Below are 17,453 nucleotides of genomic sequence, written 5' to 3'. Positions count from 1 at the left end.
ACAGGTATTTTCAACACTTGAAATTGACTACATCTAGAGCACCGTAGGGTAAGATTTTACTGATTTCATCAGATAGTTTCTTCCTTTTAAAAGTTTAGCGCGCGCAAACATGGTTCCCGTATATTTTTAACAGGCGCACACAGCGACAGTACTACGGTCCCTACATACTTGTTTGGACCCCTGAATGTGAGTACCACATACTATCTTCTATGGTTTTCACATAGGTGCAAGCTGACTTTTGTTTCCTTTTCTCTTCTCCGGTGGGAATTCACTTCGTGGATACAGGTTGCGTTGATCTTATCCCCCGTTTCCTCCATGACACTCACTGAAACATTTCTTTGGCCACGAACACTTTTTTCTTTGTTTCTGAAAACCACCGGGTTATTTTGCACAACTCTTGCTCACTAACATACCTCTTGCTATGAGTGCAAATCCTAGTATTACCGATGTCAACTAAGTTCGACTGTTTCATTTTTTGTAGTGTTGTAAACGTGGAACTGTTTTCTGAAGCACATGAACTGAATCCCCTGAAGAAGGGTTAATAACCCGAAATACATTGGGATAAATGTTGAAAATACTGATGTATTTTGAAGTTTAAGGAATCGCATTGTTCAGCATATTTAATTTTGCTTGTCAAGTATCACAGCCATGAATTATGTTTCATTTAATCACAACGTATGCTTAAAAATACGCTTCTGATTCATGTTATGTATTTGAACATTTGATAATCATGTTATTTTGAAATTTGGTTGATTAAATTGCATACTATTACTTGAAAACTCTCAGTGCGTTCGCTGTGCGTCATGCAGGTGTGGATCACTCCACCCCTCTTCATTTCACATAGTTACAGATAGGGTCTGGGCTGAAACCCTAACACATGACAGCACACTGATATTAGTTAAAACTAGCCTACTTGTTCTTATAACACAGATTTACATTCAATAACAGGTGTGCAGGTACAACATATCCTTTATATTTCAGGCTGTGCGACATCAAATCCCCTGGCTGCATTTCCCCCTTTTTGCTATATTTAATTCCTTGACCATGTCAGCGGGGATGGGGGGCAAAAAAATATCAAAGAACAAATACATTATGGTGCAAGATAACACACATGAGAAAGAAATTGGTGGTGGTTCAATCATGCAAGATGGAATGGACTTGATGGTTGAATTTTAATATGAAAACAATAGGCGGTCAAGTTAAAAGCCCATTTGAAGACATACGTGATTTATGTATGGATGACCTTTATTATGATACGTACTATGATGATGGTGGTGTAAATGTAACAAAAAGGCAAAGGAGAATAAACTACATACAGTAATTCTGGATGCAGAGGGTAATCCAATGTTCGGTCCAGGGTTGCTCCAGCACCCTAATTCTGCAAAATGGCTTCTGCCGCCATTTGTGAATGGTCATATAGAGGCCAAGATAAGAAGTCCTACTGATAGGCCAGGATAAGAGCAGAATGCTTTAGGCTCACTATTTTGAAAAAAGCAGCCCTAACTCTAGAATAAGGTTACCACCTTTCTGAGTAGAGGGAGCAAAGGAAAAGGGGTAGACAGAGTTTGGTCTTCTTGCGAAGACAATGTATTTGATACTCTGGGCCCTTGTCAGAGGGATGGGCGGAAATGGAAACTAGGAGGCCGGATTGGAGGTTAAATGGTGAGTTTTATTGAAGAATATGCAAGGTTATTAATAGACTTTCAGTTATTAGCAGCATGGATGGTCAGGTGGCTGTGGTCTGGGGGTGGCTTTCCAGTTCCGGTTTCCTCTTCGCCTGTATTCTCCCTGGATCCAAATCTGGTGGTAGCCGTCCCGGAGTTCTCAAAGAGAAGAAAAGAGTGGTCAGTAGACTGCACTATCTCTAGTAGGGTTTACCGCCACCACACCCGAAGTTCATCGGGAATGGAAAAAAAAAATGATAAAATAAAGTATAATTGGACCCTCTTCCTACTGAGGGAATATAAACTACTTTAAGCTTCCTTTTATAACATGAGGGTGGCTGAGTTACGGGATATTCTCCACTATCCACTACAGCCGTAAGGATTCCCTCTCCAAGGGCCACGGTAGAAGCAAAGTGAATCTAAATGGTCACTTCCGAAATAAAGGAGACCAGAGCTGAGGTAGGATTTAACGTAGGACTGCCTGACAGTGCAATATAGTGACACGAGCATACAGGCGTTAGTGCGGGAATAGTAAAAGGTTGTGCCCAGGGTTACTTTCTGGCCCATTACCCCCTTCACCCCCTCCCTTCCCTGTCTGACCATGCACCACGTCTGCAGCAACTCTCCTGAGTTGCAGCGGCCTCTCAGCGTCCCCCGGGGGCGTCCACCAGTCTTCGGACCAGCTTTCCGCGTCCTCCCTGTTAGCCTCGGTTCCTGTCGTGATTTCCTTGTCCTTCGATTCTTCCCGCGACTCCTTCTCCAACCGCTGAACCGTCCAGTTGAACTCCGCGTCTCCCGGCTTCCTCCTTCCGCGCGCCTCTTCTTCCAGCGTCCACTTCTTTAAGGCCGGTTGTCCCGCCTTATCCGGTTGGTTCCTCTTTCCCCATTCGTTGGGTTCCCCGTCCTTCTCCTTGGTTTCCTGCAGAGAGGAGGGAGGGGTTGCCGTTAACTCTTTGTGTCCCTTCTTGATAGTGTTCGGACTGAATGCATCGGAAAAGGGTGAGTCTCCATCCTCGTCTTGCACCACTTTCTCACAGCCCTCTTTCTAGAATTCTTTGTTCAGCCCAGCAAGAAAAAAAGCAGGGAACTTGATAGACCCTGAGGTAATATCTAAGTGGGCCCAATGTTTTCTTGACAATATGAGTGCAAGATTGTCCTGTGAGTGGAGAAAAGGACTTCTATTAATGATAGACCCAAAATGGAGGGAATTAGCAGGGTCAGACGTTGGTTTGACTACGCATGTGTTTTTCTTTGGGGGAAATTTATAAAGGATATTGGCTGCTATGTGCAGGCTTTTTCATCGTTGGATAAGGCACATTTCTCACTGAAGAGGGTATTTGGCTGGGTTTCCCCCAAGGCTGGTGGATACAGGGGTCTCTTTGCTGGCAGATCAAGCTTCTTCAGAACCTACTGCAGCCGCCAATTTCAATTCTCCAGGCTGATGTTCTTCTTGTAAAGACAGAGAGGTGGAATCAGCTTGGACCTTTCTCCCTGGTGAAGGTTGAGCATTTTTGTACAGGAATGGGCACTAAATTCCAAAGACCCTTGAGTGTTGAAACAGGTAAGGGATTTCACATAGATTTTTAAGCTTCTCCATTTCAGGTCAGACTCCCCGTTCCAATGAGATTTTCCCAGGAATGGAAAATGGAAATGGAAATTTGTTTGCAAGGTATTTTTCTTCCAGGGGATTGGATGATGTGTCTAGATTTAAAGGATGCATTCTTACTGTTATCATAAATAGGACGGGTTTTTTTGTGGTTCTTGATGGACTCAGAAAAGGAAGTGTTAATGCTTCCAGATTGAAGGGAGTCAAGGGACACATTTGTGCTTTCTCGGATTTCCCCTTAGACACCTAGCAAGGTTGGTGGGTCTCCTTCCTTATTCATTTAAGCACATTTTCCAGGGCCCCTCCAACACAGGGTGTTGCAGAGATTAAAGGTAGGACATTTAAGATGATTCCTTTGGGCCTGGATGCAAAAGAAGTGAGTTGGTGGTTAAGCCGTATAGACGCCCGGAACAGTTGGACTGTCTTCCGTACGCACCCAGATCTAGCATTAGAATCAGATGGAAGCAGGGCTTTAAGTGGGATGAAAAAACTGGGGGGTCTCTCAAAGGGCGTGGTCAATGTAATTAAGGGTGTGGCTTAAAAACACGTAAGCTAAAAATCTGTGTGTAGCAGAGTGTGCCTTCCGAGTTGTATTTTGCTGTTCCTATCATTGCGTCCAGATATATGATACAAGTCACATCATACCTACAAGTCAGGACTATTGGCTTTGTCAATGGTTGCTAGTTGCATAAGATAAATAAGCAGCAACTATGGCTTGTATGTAATATTGAAAAAACTTCCACTTAAAGCCCTGGTGACACCAAGACTATGTTGCTGCTCCTGAGTTTAAAAAACAGAAGGGAAATCCAGAGAGAAAATGACTCTCTTTAAAGGATTTCCCTTCCTCTGCAACGCTCACATCGATGTGCCTGCTCAGCTGTCACTGCAGTCCGGGAAAAAACACGGGCTGCCTGTGCCAGGGCACAAAACAGAGCCCGATAGAGACCCGTTTCGAGGCCGCCTAAAAAAAACTGCTGGTGCTCAGACCCAGAAACACCCGGCCCACCTTCTCGATTACAGGAAGATGGTTGAGGTAAGACTCCTTAATGAACATAAACTGTTTAGAGCTTCTTGTAGGCTCCTTTTCAATCCAGTCAAGAAAAAGGCAAAAAAAAGGTGCGTGGCCCTCTTTTTTATAGAGAATATGACTGCGGTCAGGTATATCAACAAGTTACGGTGATAAGATCAAAGCCATTAGCAGAGTTGGTCAAGGCTCTGTGAGAGTTTTGTTTCCAGCAGGACATTTTTTGTAAGCAGATTATCCTCTGCGAGTATCCACCATGGTAGCGGGACGGTATTCACGGAACAGCAATGACTGGAGGCTAGATGGCCACGTTTTCAAGGAGTTAGACAAAGTCTCTGAGTTGTTCAATGTAGACCTCTTTGCTTCCAGACTGATAGCTCAGTTGGAAAAAATCTTCAGCTGGAAACTAGATCTGGAAGCTTTGACAACAGATGCTTTTCTCCAGGATTGGTATAAATCCATTATGCATTTCTGCCCTTCGCTGGGATTTTCAGATGTCTGGCCCAGATATGCAGACAATTAGCATAGGTGGTAGTAGTCGCACTGCTGAGGTGAAGCCACTGTTGCTTCCCTGCTCTGTTGGAGCTGTACGTGGACTATCTGATCCAACTTCCAATTTTCCTGCAGATTCTGAGGAGCCCTTCTGGGCAGAATCACAGTCGTGACCTACAAGACAAGCTGGGCCTAATGTTATTGAACCTTTCATGGCACTCATAGATGTGCAAGCCTTTTTCAAAAGCAGCCTAAGGAGACATCATGGCCTCCTGTGCCCAGGGCACAGTCAAGGCCTACAAGACAGGCTGGGAACAGTGGCAAAGTGATGGATGGAGTGTTGATTCAGTTTCTGCAGATGTCATGGAAGTATTACACTTCTTGGTATCTTTGGCAGCTGGGCAGAAGTTCCACAGGACAATTAATGTCATAGATCAGCAATATCCGCAGGACATCAAAGGGTGGATGGTTAGGCTGTTGGAGCACATTCTTTGGTGTGCTTATTATTCAAGGGAATAAGGTATATGAACCCCAATAAGCCCACATATTTTACTATGTGGGGTGTTAACTTGGTTGCAGCCTTATTTGAGTCATGGGGTGACAATGGCTGTTTATCTTTCAAGTCCTTATCTACTCAGCTTGCGACGCGGTTGTTTTTGGTATCTTTCAGGTGGGTGTCCGATGTTAGGGCTTTGGATATTTCTGCTATGCAGTTTTCTGCAGTGGGAGTTTAATTTAGCATTACCAGGCGAACCAGGAACGCCTCTAATATGGAGTTTCCATTTTTTCCTTTCCACCTAAATCTGTGTGTAGTAATGTGTCTTAAAAGGTTTGTGCAGGTGACTATAGATGTAAGAACATCTGCCCGGCAGTTATTAGCTTTGTGTAAGCTATTTGCTCCAGTAACCTACACTACTTAAAGTAGATTGGTTAAAGGGGTACTGGCGCTGGCAGAAGTAGATACAGCACATTTTGGGGCACATTCAGCTTTGGGGGGCTGTGGTCTCTAAAGCATTATAGCATGGGGCATGGTTGAAAGATAATTTGAAGTCGAGGATGCGGCCTAACAGCTAGAGTGCCCGACTTTGAAGCTGGAGAACCAGGTTCGAATCTGGTTGGGGGCTCAAGCAGCCTGTGATTCTGGGCAAATCACTTAATCTACCCGTGCCTAACATGGACGTGTCTGTCTGTAATGCAACTGGTGCTCATGTAAAGCGCTCTGATAACTTCGGGTTGAGTACGCACTATATAAAACTGTAAAAACAAAAAGTCATCAGATTGGTCTAGGGTGTCAACTTTTAAGCCCTTTTACTGTAAACCTGTTTAGCATGCAGCAATGGGAGTTGTGAATAGGCTTGGAGCATCCATAATGGGACCCTCTTTCTATAATAAAATTGCAGAGTCCTCTAGCCAGTGGTCGGATAATCCTGATTTTATTAAAGAGAAGGGGGTGAGTATTATCCCACATCCGTGAAGTACCCAACCTGTAGGTGATGTTGATGTATTTTTGGGGTTATTCCTAGTGTCAGTTGCAACCAACCAGGCCACAAGTTGAAATGACAAAAGCCAGGAAGCCAGGAGAGAACTACTCCTTCAGAACCCAACAGATATGTGAAGCTGAAATTCATCAAGGACAGAGGAAGATGATGTGGCTAATACTCAGATTGTTTTAATTGTTTTTGCTATTTAGGTTCACATGTGGCTTATAAACGTTATGGGTTCATCAAGAAAGGAGGAAGTTGCATGTGGACTACGCTATTTATACTATTAGGTTGATTGATTGTTTCTTTGCAGTCATTTTCTGTCTGAAAGAACAGATTTATGGGAATAGTAGTGCTTTTAAATGCTGTGAATATAATCAGTGAGAAAAGAGACTGCATAATACTTGCCTCCTTGCCTTTAATAAACCTAGGACTCCCCTTCACCACCTGGCTTGGAGAATCTGCACAGACTATTCCCTGACCAACATGATAGGCGAAGACAGGTAATCTAGCAGAAATTCCTGGTTTGCTGCAAGAATGCCGGTCTTTTGTTTTTTTTTCTACACTCTTAAGTAGAAACTGTTGACCAGACTTTATTTGGGAAGGCTTCACTAAACAGAGCCCTCCTCAAATTCCTCTTGAAGGGAGCCAATTTGGACAACACTGTCCACTGAATTCCACACAACAATGCTTACGCATGATGGATTTTCCTTCATCATTTAGGTTGAATCTGGCTCCATGAACAGTTGTGAAGCCGCTGGGTGCAACTAGCAAGGAGTTGAAGGAAGCCGCAGCGGGGGCTAGTATGGAAAGTAATATTTTCGCCCTACGTCTTGTGAAGCTGAGCACAGCATTTTACATTTGATCCTGAAATAAGGGCAGAGATTTCAGAGTGTTAGTGATGTGTTTGCTTTCCGAACATTCAGGCAAAGCCTAGAGTTTTGGCTTTAAATATTCCAATATAGATTTCTAGTCTACTGTTCACTAGGCTAGGCAGGATATCACCAGGTCCCTGGTTTATTTAGGTAAGTGCTTGGACTCCCCCGAGTGCCATCAATTGTCAATTTGTATTCTTGGCTGCAACATGGACTGTAGGGCAAATGAAGGCTATCCCAGGCTATAGACTAGCTGAATGGGATTGGAAGTTTGGCAAAAACTTCCCCATCCAGTCCTAATTATGACCCAGTGAGACAGAGGAAAAACTCCTCAACCCAAAGACAATATTTCTCAGACACAGTGATGTTTCTGCATTTCTCACCAGCCAGGGAAGAGGTGTGTGTGATCAATTTAAACATGGAACTAAATTTTGTGTTGAAAGATAACCTCATCAGGGGACACTTAAAAACCGAGGGCACTGAGACGGTCGAGTGATAAGGCACAGCCTTTGGTTGTGTGTTGCCTCCTGTACCCTATTTTCTGCCACCCAGAAAGGCATTGTGGGTAATGGAGCCATGGGTAGTTCGGGTAACCCCAAGATTGCTTGAGTGCATTTATCTTAAGAAGTAGAAGGTCTCCACTAGTATCAGTCAGGTGCACCTCCTGCCTCCAAAGTGTCTGAAACCTGATTATCTATTCAACAATGAAAGCTGATCTCCTACAAACACTTGAAGATGTTTTGCAACCTCCACTTCCAAGATCTTGTTAAGTGAGGAAGGATGGATAGAGGTCAACAGTTGTAGAGAAGCTTTAGCCCAGTTATTAAATTCCTTAGCAGCAAGGTTTCAATCACATTTGTTTTTGTATAGGAATGTGCATTATGTAAACCTAGCAAGGAAGCCGCACGGTACATATTACAGAGGGTAGACAATGATTCAAGATCATGTCCCAAAGGTGGGTTGGGTGGAGGGTAGGAAGCAGGGGCGGCTGGCACCCTTTGAAAGTGGTAGGGTGAGCAAGTGGTAGGGTGAGCAAAGTGCCATGCCCCTTTTAAAAAACAAAATTATACAACCACTCCCTCCATAAATTCAAATCGAAGCAACCCTTCCCTCAAAAACCCCAAAATTAAACATAAACACATTTAATATATAAAAAGTAAATTGTGCTTACCCATGGGCTACGATACGTTCTCCTCTTTGTTCTCCTGCAGTCTGTGGCAGGAAGAGCCCCCCAGATCAATTCAAACGCTGCTCTCATGCTGTTAACCAGCATGGGAGAAGCTCAAACATTGGATGGAGTTGGTTGCACCAACGCTCCTTTAGGCCCTGGAGGCCTGTGCTTGCTCTCCACTCAGCTGTCAAAGACAGCTGAGTGGAGAGCTGCAGAGAGTGCATGTCACTTTTGGCCAGTGTAAGACATCCAGCCAAATGGGCATGCACATTTTGAAGTGTCTGACCAGTCCTCCGTGCTGCCAATTTGCAGCAGAGGATACGCAACTATTTCTCCTGGCTTGAGGGCAGGTTGTCAGCTGCTGTGAGACACTCTAAGGGCCACATGTATGCAGCCTTTTTGAGGTGGCAAACGGGCCGATTCGCAGAATCAGCCAGTTTGCGAATGCAAAAAAGGCTTTTCACATGAATAAAACCCAAATTGCGATTCGGTAACCTGTTACTGAATCGCAATTTCAGTTTGCGATTCAGTATTAGGAAGGGGCGTGTTTGGGGTGTCCCTTCCTAAAATCGAATTGCATAGGTATGTATGAATGTTTTACGACCGAAATGCAGTCGCAAAACATTCATATTTTACCATCTACTTCAAATAGGTGGTGACCCATTCACAAATGGGGAAGAAGTCCCATTTGTGAATGGGTTCACAAGCTGACCCACATCGGAAGTCGAGAACCAGTAGGTTGGTATGCGACGGGAGCACCAACAAGCCTAGGCGGTAACAACACATGAGGAAAGCGAAGAAGGTGCAGTGTTGGGACCAGCAAGGTCCAAGGGACTCACCAATTGAAGGAGAGTCAGACCAGGTCCCGAGCAAGCAGGGGAGCCCCCTGGAGCCAAAGAAGACCCTCAAGAGGACCCACAGGCCAAAGGCACATGAGTCACAAGAGGAACTCGAGCAGCTCACCAAGGATTCAGGACCACGGTGCAGAGGATGCGGTGAGGACGAAGATCTTGGTAGCAAGAGTTGCTGGGGCTTCTTGGAGCCCAAAAATCTCTGGAGAAGAGTCAACAAGCCTTGGCAACAGCACTTTGATGCGGTGCATAGGGGTACTGCTCCAGCGGTTCCAATGAGGGATACTGGCTTCAAACTTGCTGTGAAGACAGTGCATTCCAGGGTGTTGCCGAACCTTTCAGAGTCCATGGGAGCTCAGGAGCAGCAGACCAGTCAGCTTCTTTGCGGTGCCTGCAGATGCAGGGAATTTTAACTTCTTCACTCCAAGTGAGATTTCTTCGGGTGTCTTTGATGCCAACAGGCCTGGTGAAGAACCTGGATGGAGCACAGGCACAGACTATGCAGAAGACTGGTACAGCGATAAAACCAGGAGCAGCAGGAGTCTTCCAGATGCATTCTCGGTTCCCAAGCGAGGTCAAATGTGCCCAGACGGTTGAAGAGGAAGTGGTTTCGTATCTAAATCTTGTCCCACGATGAATCTAAAGAGCCACCCACAGGTAAGCCCTTAAGTACCCAAAGGAAAAGGTTGGGATGAATCAGGGGTCACTCCCAGAGGAGGGACTGGACAGAGGGGAGGAACAGGTTCAAACTGGAGAATGCAAGGAGGGCACCAAATATGCCCTTCAAAGCAGTCTGGTGGCGCTGGCAAGTGCCCCCATCGCAGCCCTATACACTAAGTCCTGTCTGGGAGGTAGCCACACCTCCCTATGACAGGATATCTATTGTTCTACGTTCCCCTGCTTGAGCTTGGCTCAGCGGCAGGAGGGCAGAATTGTGTCTGTGGTCGGAAGCACCACAAGCTTGCTGTTAGACCCTGAAAGACTGGTACTGGGAATACAGGGGGGCTTCCTAGGGGAGCTCCCCAGTACATGGGATCCTACATCCAACATGGGAATCAGTTTTGGGGTAGGTATTCCAACATGTTTGAAACCAAACATGACCAGTTTCGGTGAAGCCAATGTATAGTTAGACATCTTGTAATTGACTTGATGTCCACTATATGTATAAATGGCTGACTGCACTTACAAAGTCTGGAGAATCGACTGCTGGGTTTGTAGGGGGTGTCATGCAGGGCACCCTAACATTTATAACCAAGCACCCAGTCTTCAAGATTGAAAGGCCTACCTTAGGGGTGACTTATAGGTTTTAAGTGTAGTGACCTCGGATAGAAGGAAACATGTCTGTTGTGAGTGGTGCTAGCACCAGCTCACACAGGCTGCAATGGCAGGCCTGTAGTCACAGTCTCATGAGTGGCTGCAGCCCATAGGAGACCCCTGGTGTATCTATGCCCTGGGTACCTCAGTACCATATACTAGGGACTTAGAAGGGTACACCAGAAGCCAATCAGGAAGGTATCAAAGTACTTACCATAGTCCAATTTAGGGAGAGAGCACAGTGACTGGGGTCCCGATTAGCAGGATCCCAGTCAGACTAGTCAGAAAGCAGAATGACACCAGGAAAAAGTGGGGGTGACCATGAAAACAGATCCTACTTTCCTACAGCTGTGCCTTGAGTAGGCCTCAAAAGTCAGCATAGCCAACCCCTAGCAAACAAAGGCTTTCTAAAGAAAAAGCGAAGAAAGTGTGTATGATGACATCAGAAGAACAAGGACACTTGATGCTAAATGTTATATCCTATCTTCAACATAGGCAAAGAAATGCCATGCCTACTTAATGCACATTATGAGAATTTCCATGTAATGTGTAAGCATAATTATACTAATAATTACCATTTAAACAGCAAACAAAACAACGGAATTATATTGGAACTTATTAATAGGCTTAGGTTACCACCCAAATCAATGGTCTAATTTTATTGACATCAGAAATATTAACGTTTGAGTTCGCCCTGCATGGATTGAGTCTTGTCCCTTTCTGACTACTTAAAGATGTTTGCATCCAGCAAATACTCCACTGAACTTTCCCTGAGGCTCGAACTTTGCAGCCTGTAGGGTATCCAAGTAGTTTTGCAATACGCTAAAACCCACTGTGCTGTCTTGCTAATAAGTGAGCATGCGACCTGCATGTTACACACAGTGCTCTGCAGCAGGCACATTAACTCCCTAAGATGTTTTGTAATTATTCGGCCCTTTGACTAGCAATTACACGCTGATCTCTGCATTATGTGCCCTAAACATGTAAACTACCCTGTCAGCGCTACACCCTGGGAGTTCCTGGACATACACCGATCTCTGCAGCTGGTGCCCGGATCCAGTGTGCCATCTTAAAAGTGCTGCTAAACCTCTAGGCTGCGGTATGCAATTCTTGTGGAAAAGAAGTGTCACTTTCACACGGGCGGGGCTCAAACTACCGATTTTGTTTGAAGCAGAAGTCAGCCATTCCTGGAATAAAACGGATGGTATGTCCTGGGACAGAAAAGGGAGATGCAAGATTCAATGAGCAGTAAAGGCAGCCATGGACGGCGCGTGTATCCCGAGGTGGAGTGCCTATAAGCAGTAGCGCAGCGCGGATCCCATGGGCCCTGGTGCGTGCATGGACAATGGTGCATTGGAATGATGCTTGCATCGTAATACACAGCAATGATCAGAGTTCAGTGGGCCCCTCCGGGTTCTGGTGCCACTGCACCTATGGCAGGAAGTCATGGGGTTCGAATTGCTGTAGGATCCGGGTGATAAGGGCCAATCTTCACATAGAGGGCGGTAAAGACAGGGCACCACATTCCTGCAGCAGTGGTGTAACGATCTGTAACTAAATGCAACAAAAATGCCCCAGAGCAGCACGTTGAGGTCTCGTAGTGTGGGACAGTACCAAAGGGGGGCTGGGCATTAAGGCGAGCGCCTGGACACGCAACAGGCAAGCCGCCACAACAGAGTGGCCCGCTGGTTCCTGCAACGTGCATGCCAGGTGACTGACACTGCCCCGGCCACCGCGGCCTGTCTCAGACTACCCAGCGTGCCCCTATATTCCGTTTCACTTCTGCGTGTCTACAGACCGTGGCTTCATCCCAAGCACTGATCGGCCAGCTGAAACAACACGAGCCCGGTAATCTATGCAGCTCCACCCTCTTCAATGTGTGGCAATAGGTAGCGCATAGAGCTGAGCCCGAGGCGCATAGCTTCTAGTGTAATCACATGGGCCACTTCTAAATAATTCACTCTGGCGCTGCTGTTGTTTGTCCCGTTCAGCTCGTCGGATTGTGTTGTGTGCAGCCCCCCTCCCCGCTGTCTCCCCCTCACAATGCCTGCTACTCCTGCTCATTGTTTTCCCGCTCAGTAAGTGCCTGCACGATGGGGGGTCGTGGCAGGAGGCACTGTGCCCTGAGCTCCCGGATGATCCACGGCTGCCTGCGCCAGGAGGCCTGCATTGTTCTCAGGGCCCCACCTCCGCGAGGTGAATCACTCTCACACACAGCGCATTCCGCCCCCCTCCCTCCCCTTGGCTCGGGCTGCGCTCTCCCTCTCTCTCAGACACGCCTGGGGTGGACAGGGGGGAGTGGGCAGCGGAGAGGAGAAACCCAATCCTTGTATTTTCAGCCCAGGCTGCGCTGGAAGGCAGGGCTCAGTCAGACACACACAGGGAGAGGGTGTAAGTGAGACTCCGAAACAGGGAGGGGAGAGGCAGAGGAAACGGGGGACGAGACAGAGAGGAAGAAGGAGTCACAGAGGGGAGAGGGAGGAAGAGGCATGAAGTGAGGAAGAGAGAAGAGGCTGGAGACAAGAAGAGCAGAGAGACAGAGAAGTGGGAAGAAAGGCGGAAGGGACAGGAAGCAGAGAACGAGTCAGAGTGAGAAAGAGGTGGAGGAGCGAGAGGGAAAGGGAGTGAGACGATAGGGGGAAGTAGGAGGACGAGACAGAGAGACAAGTAAACAGAGGGAAACAGGTGTCTGCTGGGAGCCAGGGGCAGATGTGAAGATAAGAAAGTGGAAAGAGCCAGGGTAACAAGGAATAAAAGTGACAGTGAGTGACAAGGAGGGAACAGAAAGGGCGAAAGTAGAAAATAATGAAGGTGGTGTTTACACCGAGGGGAGAAAGCAAGAGATAGGAAGTGAAGGGAAAAGAGCATGAGAAGTTACGAACAAGTGGAAACAAGTTAGGAACTGGGGGGAGACAGAAAAACCAAAGAGCAGGGTGAGGGGAAGAGGCGAAGAGGCGAAGTACTGGAAAAGGAGAGGGGAGCAGAGCGAGAAAAGGGAAGAGGCCAGGGCGAGACAGACAGACAAAGTGGAGAGAGGGGTAAGGACACCGAAAATAAAGGAGGGGCAGAGACAGCTAGGAAGGAGGGGGCGAGGTGGGACAGGGTGAGAAAAGCAGACAGCGGGGTACGCGGGAGGCAGGGCTGAGATTTGTGAAGTGGAGCTGGACGTGTGAGGGAAACAGAGGCAGGAAGAGGAGGCCGGGAGAGCAACCGAGATAAGGAGCGCGTGAGACCTACCCAGGAGCCCGCGAGACAAAGAGCCCGACAGGAGAGAGAGCAGAGTCCAGGGAAGGACCGGACCCCCAGCAGGAGGAGGACAGAACACCCCTGGAAGAGGAGGGTTCCATGGACGGGCTCTGACGGAGCAAGGAGACAGCGAGCTTTCCAAGTCACACAAGGTAAGCGTCCTGCACTGAAACACATGCTCCTAAGTTTCGAACTCCTGCAGCAGCTAACGTCTGGGCACCTGGGGGAGGGGCCGGGGGCGGGACCGCAGTGCCCCGACTGCGAGAATCGAGCTGTTTGGGGTAACTTTTGGCATTTTAACTTTGGATCGAGCTGTTTGGGGTAACTTTTGGTATTTTAACTTTAGATCAGCGTGCCCTCGGTGACGCAGTTGTGGGGGGCTTGGGAAGCCGTGAGACCGAGGGGTACGCATGGCTCATCTGGAGTGTGTGTCCTGCTGGGAGGCCCCGCCTCCTCTCCACATTTGCCTGTTCAAAACACTCACACCTGGGCCGTTTGGTGCATATTCAAAGCCAGGCTCTGTGTGTGAGGGAGCCCTGGGGGAGAGCAGAGGGCGGAGGGGGTGGGGGCAGCATGCAGGGCTGCACGGGAGGCCTTTCTTCTCTTCCGGGCCCCGAACCTGCCCCAGCAGGGCACGTGGCCGGGAGGTATCATGAACTCACACACCCTCGTCCCCGCCCTGGACACTGGATTGTCACATACCTCCGACTGGAGAGCTGTGCTTCAGGCAGACACATTTTGCACTTGTACACATCACACCGCCGAGCTAGCCCTCTGGCAACACATCACACAGCGCGAGGTCCGGGCCAGCTGTGCTGTCATGTTACCTTTCACAAGTCTTACAGTTCCGCACATCAGCACAGACATGCCACCAGGAGGCACGCATCGCGCAGTCGGCGCTCTCTCCATCATGCAGTCTGAGGTCTAGGGGAGCAGAGCTATCATGATAGGTTCAACAAGTCTTATAGTCTCACGCCTCAGACAGCAAGGATATCCCCCAGGGAGGCGCACATTTCCATTCACAGCAGAGCTATCCCTCTGACTCTGGAGAGGTGTGATGCAGCGGCCAGGCCATCTGATCTCGGAGCACAGGATTCACGGTTCGATCCCCGGCTCCGGCAGCAGCTCAGCTCAGCACCATGTGACTCTGGGCAATAGCTCACTTAATTTCCACGACGGCCTCCAGCGCCTTGAGACGTAAGTGTGAGTAGTTTGTGCTTTACATATACGGATTTACTGACACATCACACAGTGAGGTGATGTGAGGTGCAGAGCTGTCACCATAGCTTTCACAAATCAGACAACGCGGGCATCTCACAGGTCAGCACTGGCACATTTCACGCAGTCTTCACGGCAGAGCTATCTCTCAGACTGACACACTTTTAGGGTCTCAATGCTCGGAGAGCTATCCTTCGCTTGACCATCAATCACAAAGGCTCGAACCTCAGAAAGAGCTACCTCGAACAGTACATGGGCATGAGATGCCTCGGAGAGCGGCGCGATCTGATATGTAGGTAATGCACACCTCGCATGTCAGACAGCACAGCTACCCCTTACAGTACCCTATGAGCTCCCAAATCTAACAGCCGAGCAAGGGCTGCCAGCTGACGGCAGGGGCCTTGGTGGCACAGCGGGAGACCTGTGTTGGTGCACCGCGCGCGCTCTCTAAACAGCAGAGCTATCTCTCATTTACGCACATAACACCGACCGCACAAGCTACATGTCTTACACCCTCACTCCACGATTCCCTGTTTTTAAGGCGGGGGCGCAGTTTTGGGATTGGATGTCTGCGCATGACGGGAGGGGTCATTAGAGGTCAGACTTTTCGTATTCAGTTCGGGGTGTGATAAAGAGATTGGTATGATGGATTCGGCTTTGGGGATCGCCCTCTTTCTTGCGTTCTGATATTCTCACGAGTGTCTGTGTTTTTTTTAATGCAATTTTCCACCATGTTCTCTTCGGCGAAGGTGTCACCCTTTTGGCTTTTAAATTGTATTCAGTCAATCAAAGTTTGTTTGGTTAATTAAAACAGTAACAATGTTACTAAATAACATAGAAAGAAATCGATAAACGCCCTGCAGACCTCAACCAAGACTTGTACACGCTCCACCTTCTTACTTTACTTCCTCACCACCCACACACTGTGGCCATCCATGTGTTCCTTTGCTTACCATCTGATGTACGCGCCCCTTACCAATACTTTCGCCTCTCAGGTCGTCAATGAAAACGTTAATGTTGGGTTTTGTTTCTGCCAAATCTGTAAAAAGGCTTACTTTTGCACGAGAGGCAGTTATTGGTGCACAGTGTGAGACGCTGACACCGAGTTTCCATGAGAGGCCAGTATCGGTGCACAGTATGAGAAGCTGACACTGGTGGTTTGCATGAGAGGCCAGTATTGGTGCACAGTGTGAAAAGCTGACACTGGGTTTGCATGAGGGGCCGGTATTAGTGCACAGTGTGAGAAGCTGGCACTGGTGATTTGCATGAAGGGCCGGTATTGGTGCACAGTGTGAAAAGCTGACACTGGATTTGCATGAGGGGCCGGTATTAGTGCACAGTGTGAGAAGCTGGCACTGGTGGTTTCCATGAATGGCCGGTATTGGTGCACCGCGTGAAAACCTGACACTGGTGGCTTGCATGAGAGGCCGGTATTGGTGCACAGTGTGAGAAGCTGACACTGGTGGTTTGCACAGGATGCCGGTTTTGGTGCACAGTGTGAGAAGCTGCACTGGGTTTGCATGAGAGGCCGGCATTTGGGCACAATGTGAAAAGCTGACACTGGATTTGCACGAGGGGCCGCTATTCGCGCACAGTGTGAGAAGCTGACACTGGTGGTTTACATGAGAGGCCAGTATTAGTGCACAGTGTGAGAAGCTGACATTGGTGGTATGCACGGGAGGCCGGTATTGGTGCACAGTGTGAGAAGAGTACACTGGTAGTTTGCATGAGAGGCCGGTATTGGTGCACAGTGTTAGAAGCTGATACTGGGTTTGCATGAGAGGCCGGTATTGGTACACAGTGTGAAAAGCTGACAAAGGGTTTGCACGAGAGGCCGGTATTGGTGCACAGTGTGAGAAGCTGACACTGGTGGTTTGCATGAGATGCCGGTATTGGTGCACAGTGTGAGAAGCTGACACTGGTGGTTTGCATGAGAGGCCAGTATTGGTGCACAGTGTGAGAAGCTGACACTGGGTTTGCATGAGAGGCCGGCATTGGTGCACAGCGCATCAGCTGATACTGGTGGTTTGCATGAGGGGCCCTGTGGTGCACAGTGAGAGAAGCTGACACTGGGTTTGCATGAGGGGCAGGTATTGGTGCACAGTGTGATAAGCGGACACTGGTGGTTTGCATGAGAGGCCGGTATCAGTGCACAGTATGAGAAGCTGACACTGGGTTGGCATGAGGGCCCTCATGGTGCACAGTGTGAGAAACTGACACTGCCCAAGAGTGTGAGAAGTCACCAGCGGGCAGTGTGAGAAGCTGCCCCTGACAGCTTGAGGAGAAGTCACTGGTGGGCAGTGAGAGGGTGGCACTGGTGAGCAGTGTGAGCAGCTGCCATTGACAGTTTGAGGAGAAGTAACTGGTGGGCAGTGAGAGGGTGGCACTGGTGAGCAGTGGTAGAAGCTGCCATTGACAGTTTGAGGAGAAGTCACTGGTGGGCAGTGAGAGGGTGGCACTGGTGAGCAGTGTGAGAAGCTGCCATTGACAATTTGAGGAGAAGTAACTGGT

The 17,453-nt window shown here is 48.2% G+C and overlaps 1 protein-coding gene and 1 pseudogene across 2 annotated transcripts in view; one reads left to right on the top strand and one right to left on the bottom strand.

Annotated features, from left to right (window-relative positions):
• The window catches only part of LOC146809600 (uncharacterized), an 84,121-nt pseudogene extending 79,607 nt beyond the window's left edge, over positions 1 to 4,514 (bottom strand).
• An 8,460-nt stretch (positions 4,515 to 12,974) lies between these two features.
• LOC146809599 (uncharacterized) overlaps positions 12,975 to 17,453 on the top strand; it is a 253,425-nt gene continuing 248,946 nt past the window's right edge. Inside the window, exon 1 of one of the 2 annotated variants that reach the window (XM_085616439.1) lies at positions 12,975 to 13,876. Coding sequence is in view for 1 of the 2 variants with exons in the window: in XM_085616438.1 (XP_085472564.1) it covers positions 14,782 to 14,921 (140 nt within the window). In the remaining variant the exon portion in view is untranslated. Of the gene's footprint in view, positions 13,877 to 14,705; positions 14,922 to 17,453 lie in introns of those variants that run through there. The other variant, XM_085616438.1, reaches the window with a different exon arrangement.

Source organism: Triturus cristatus, chromosome 7 (assembly GCF_964204655.1).
Source record: "Triturus cristatus chromosome 7, aTriCri1.1, whole genome shotgun sequence".
Lineage (NCBI taxonomy): Eukaryota > Metazoa > Chordata > Amphibia > Caudata > Salamandridae > Triturus > Triturus cristatus.
The sequence above is the reverse complement of the archived record's forward strand: the minus strand, read 5'-3'. Positions and strand labels throughout refer to the sequence as shown.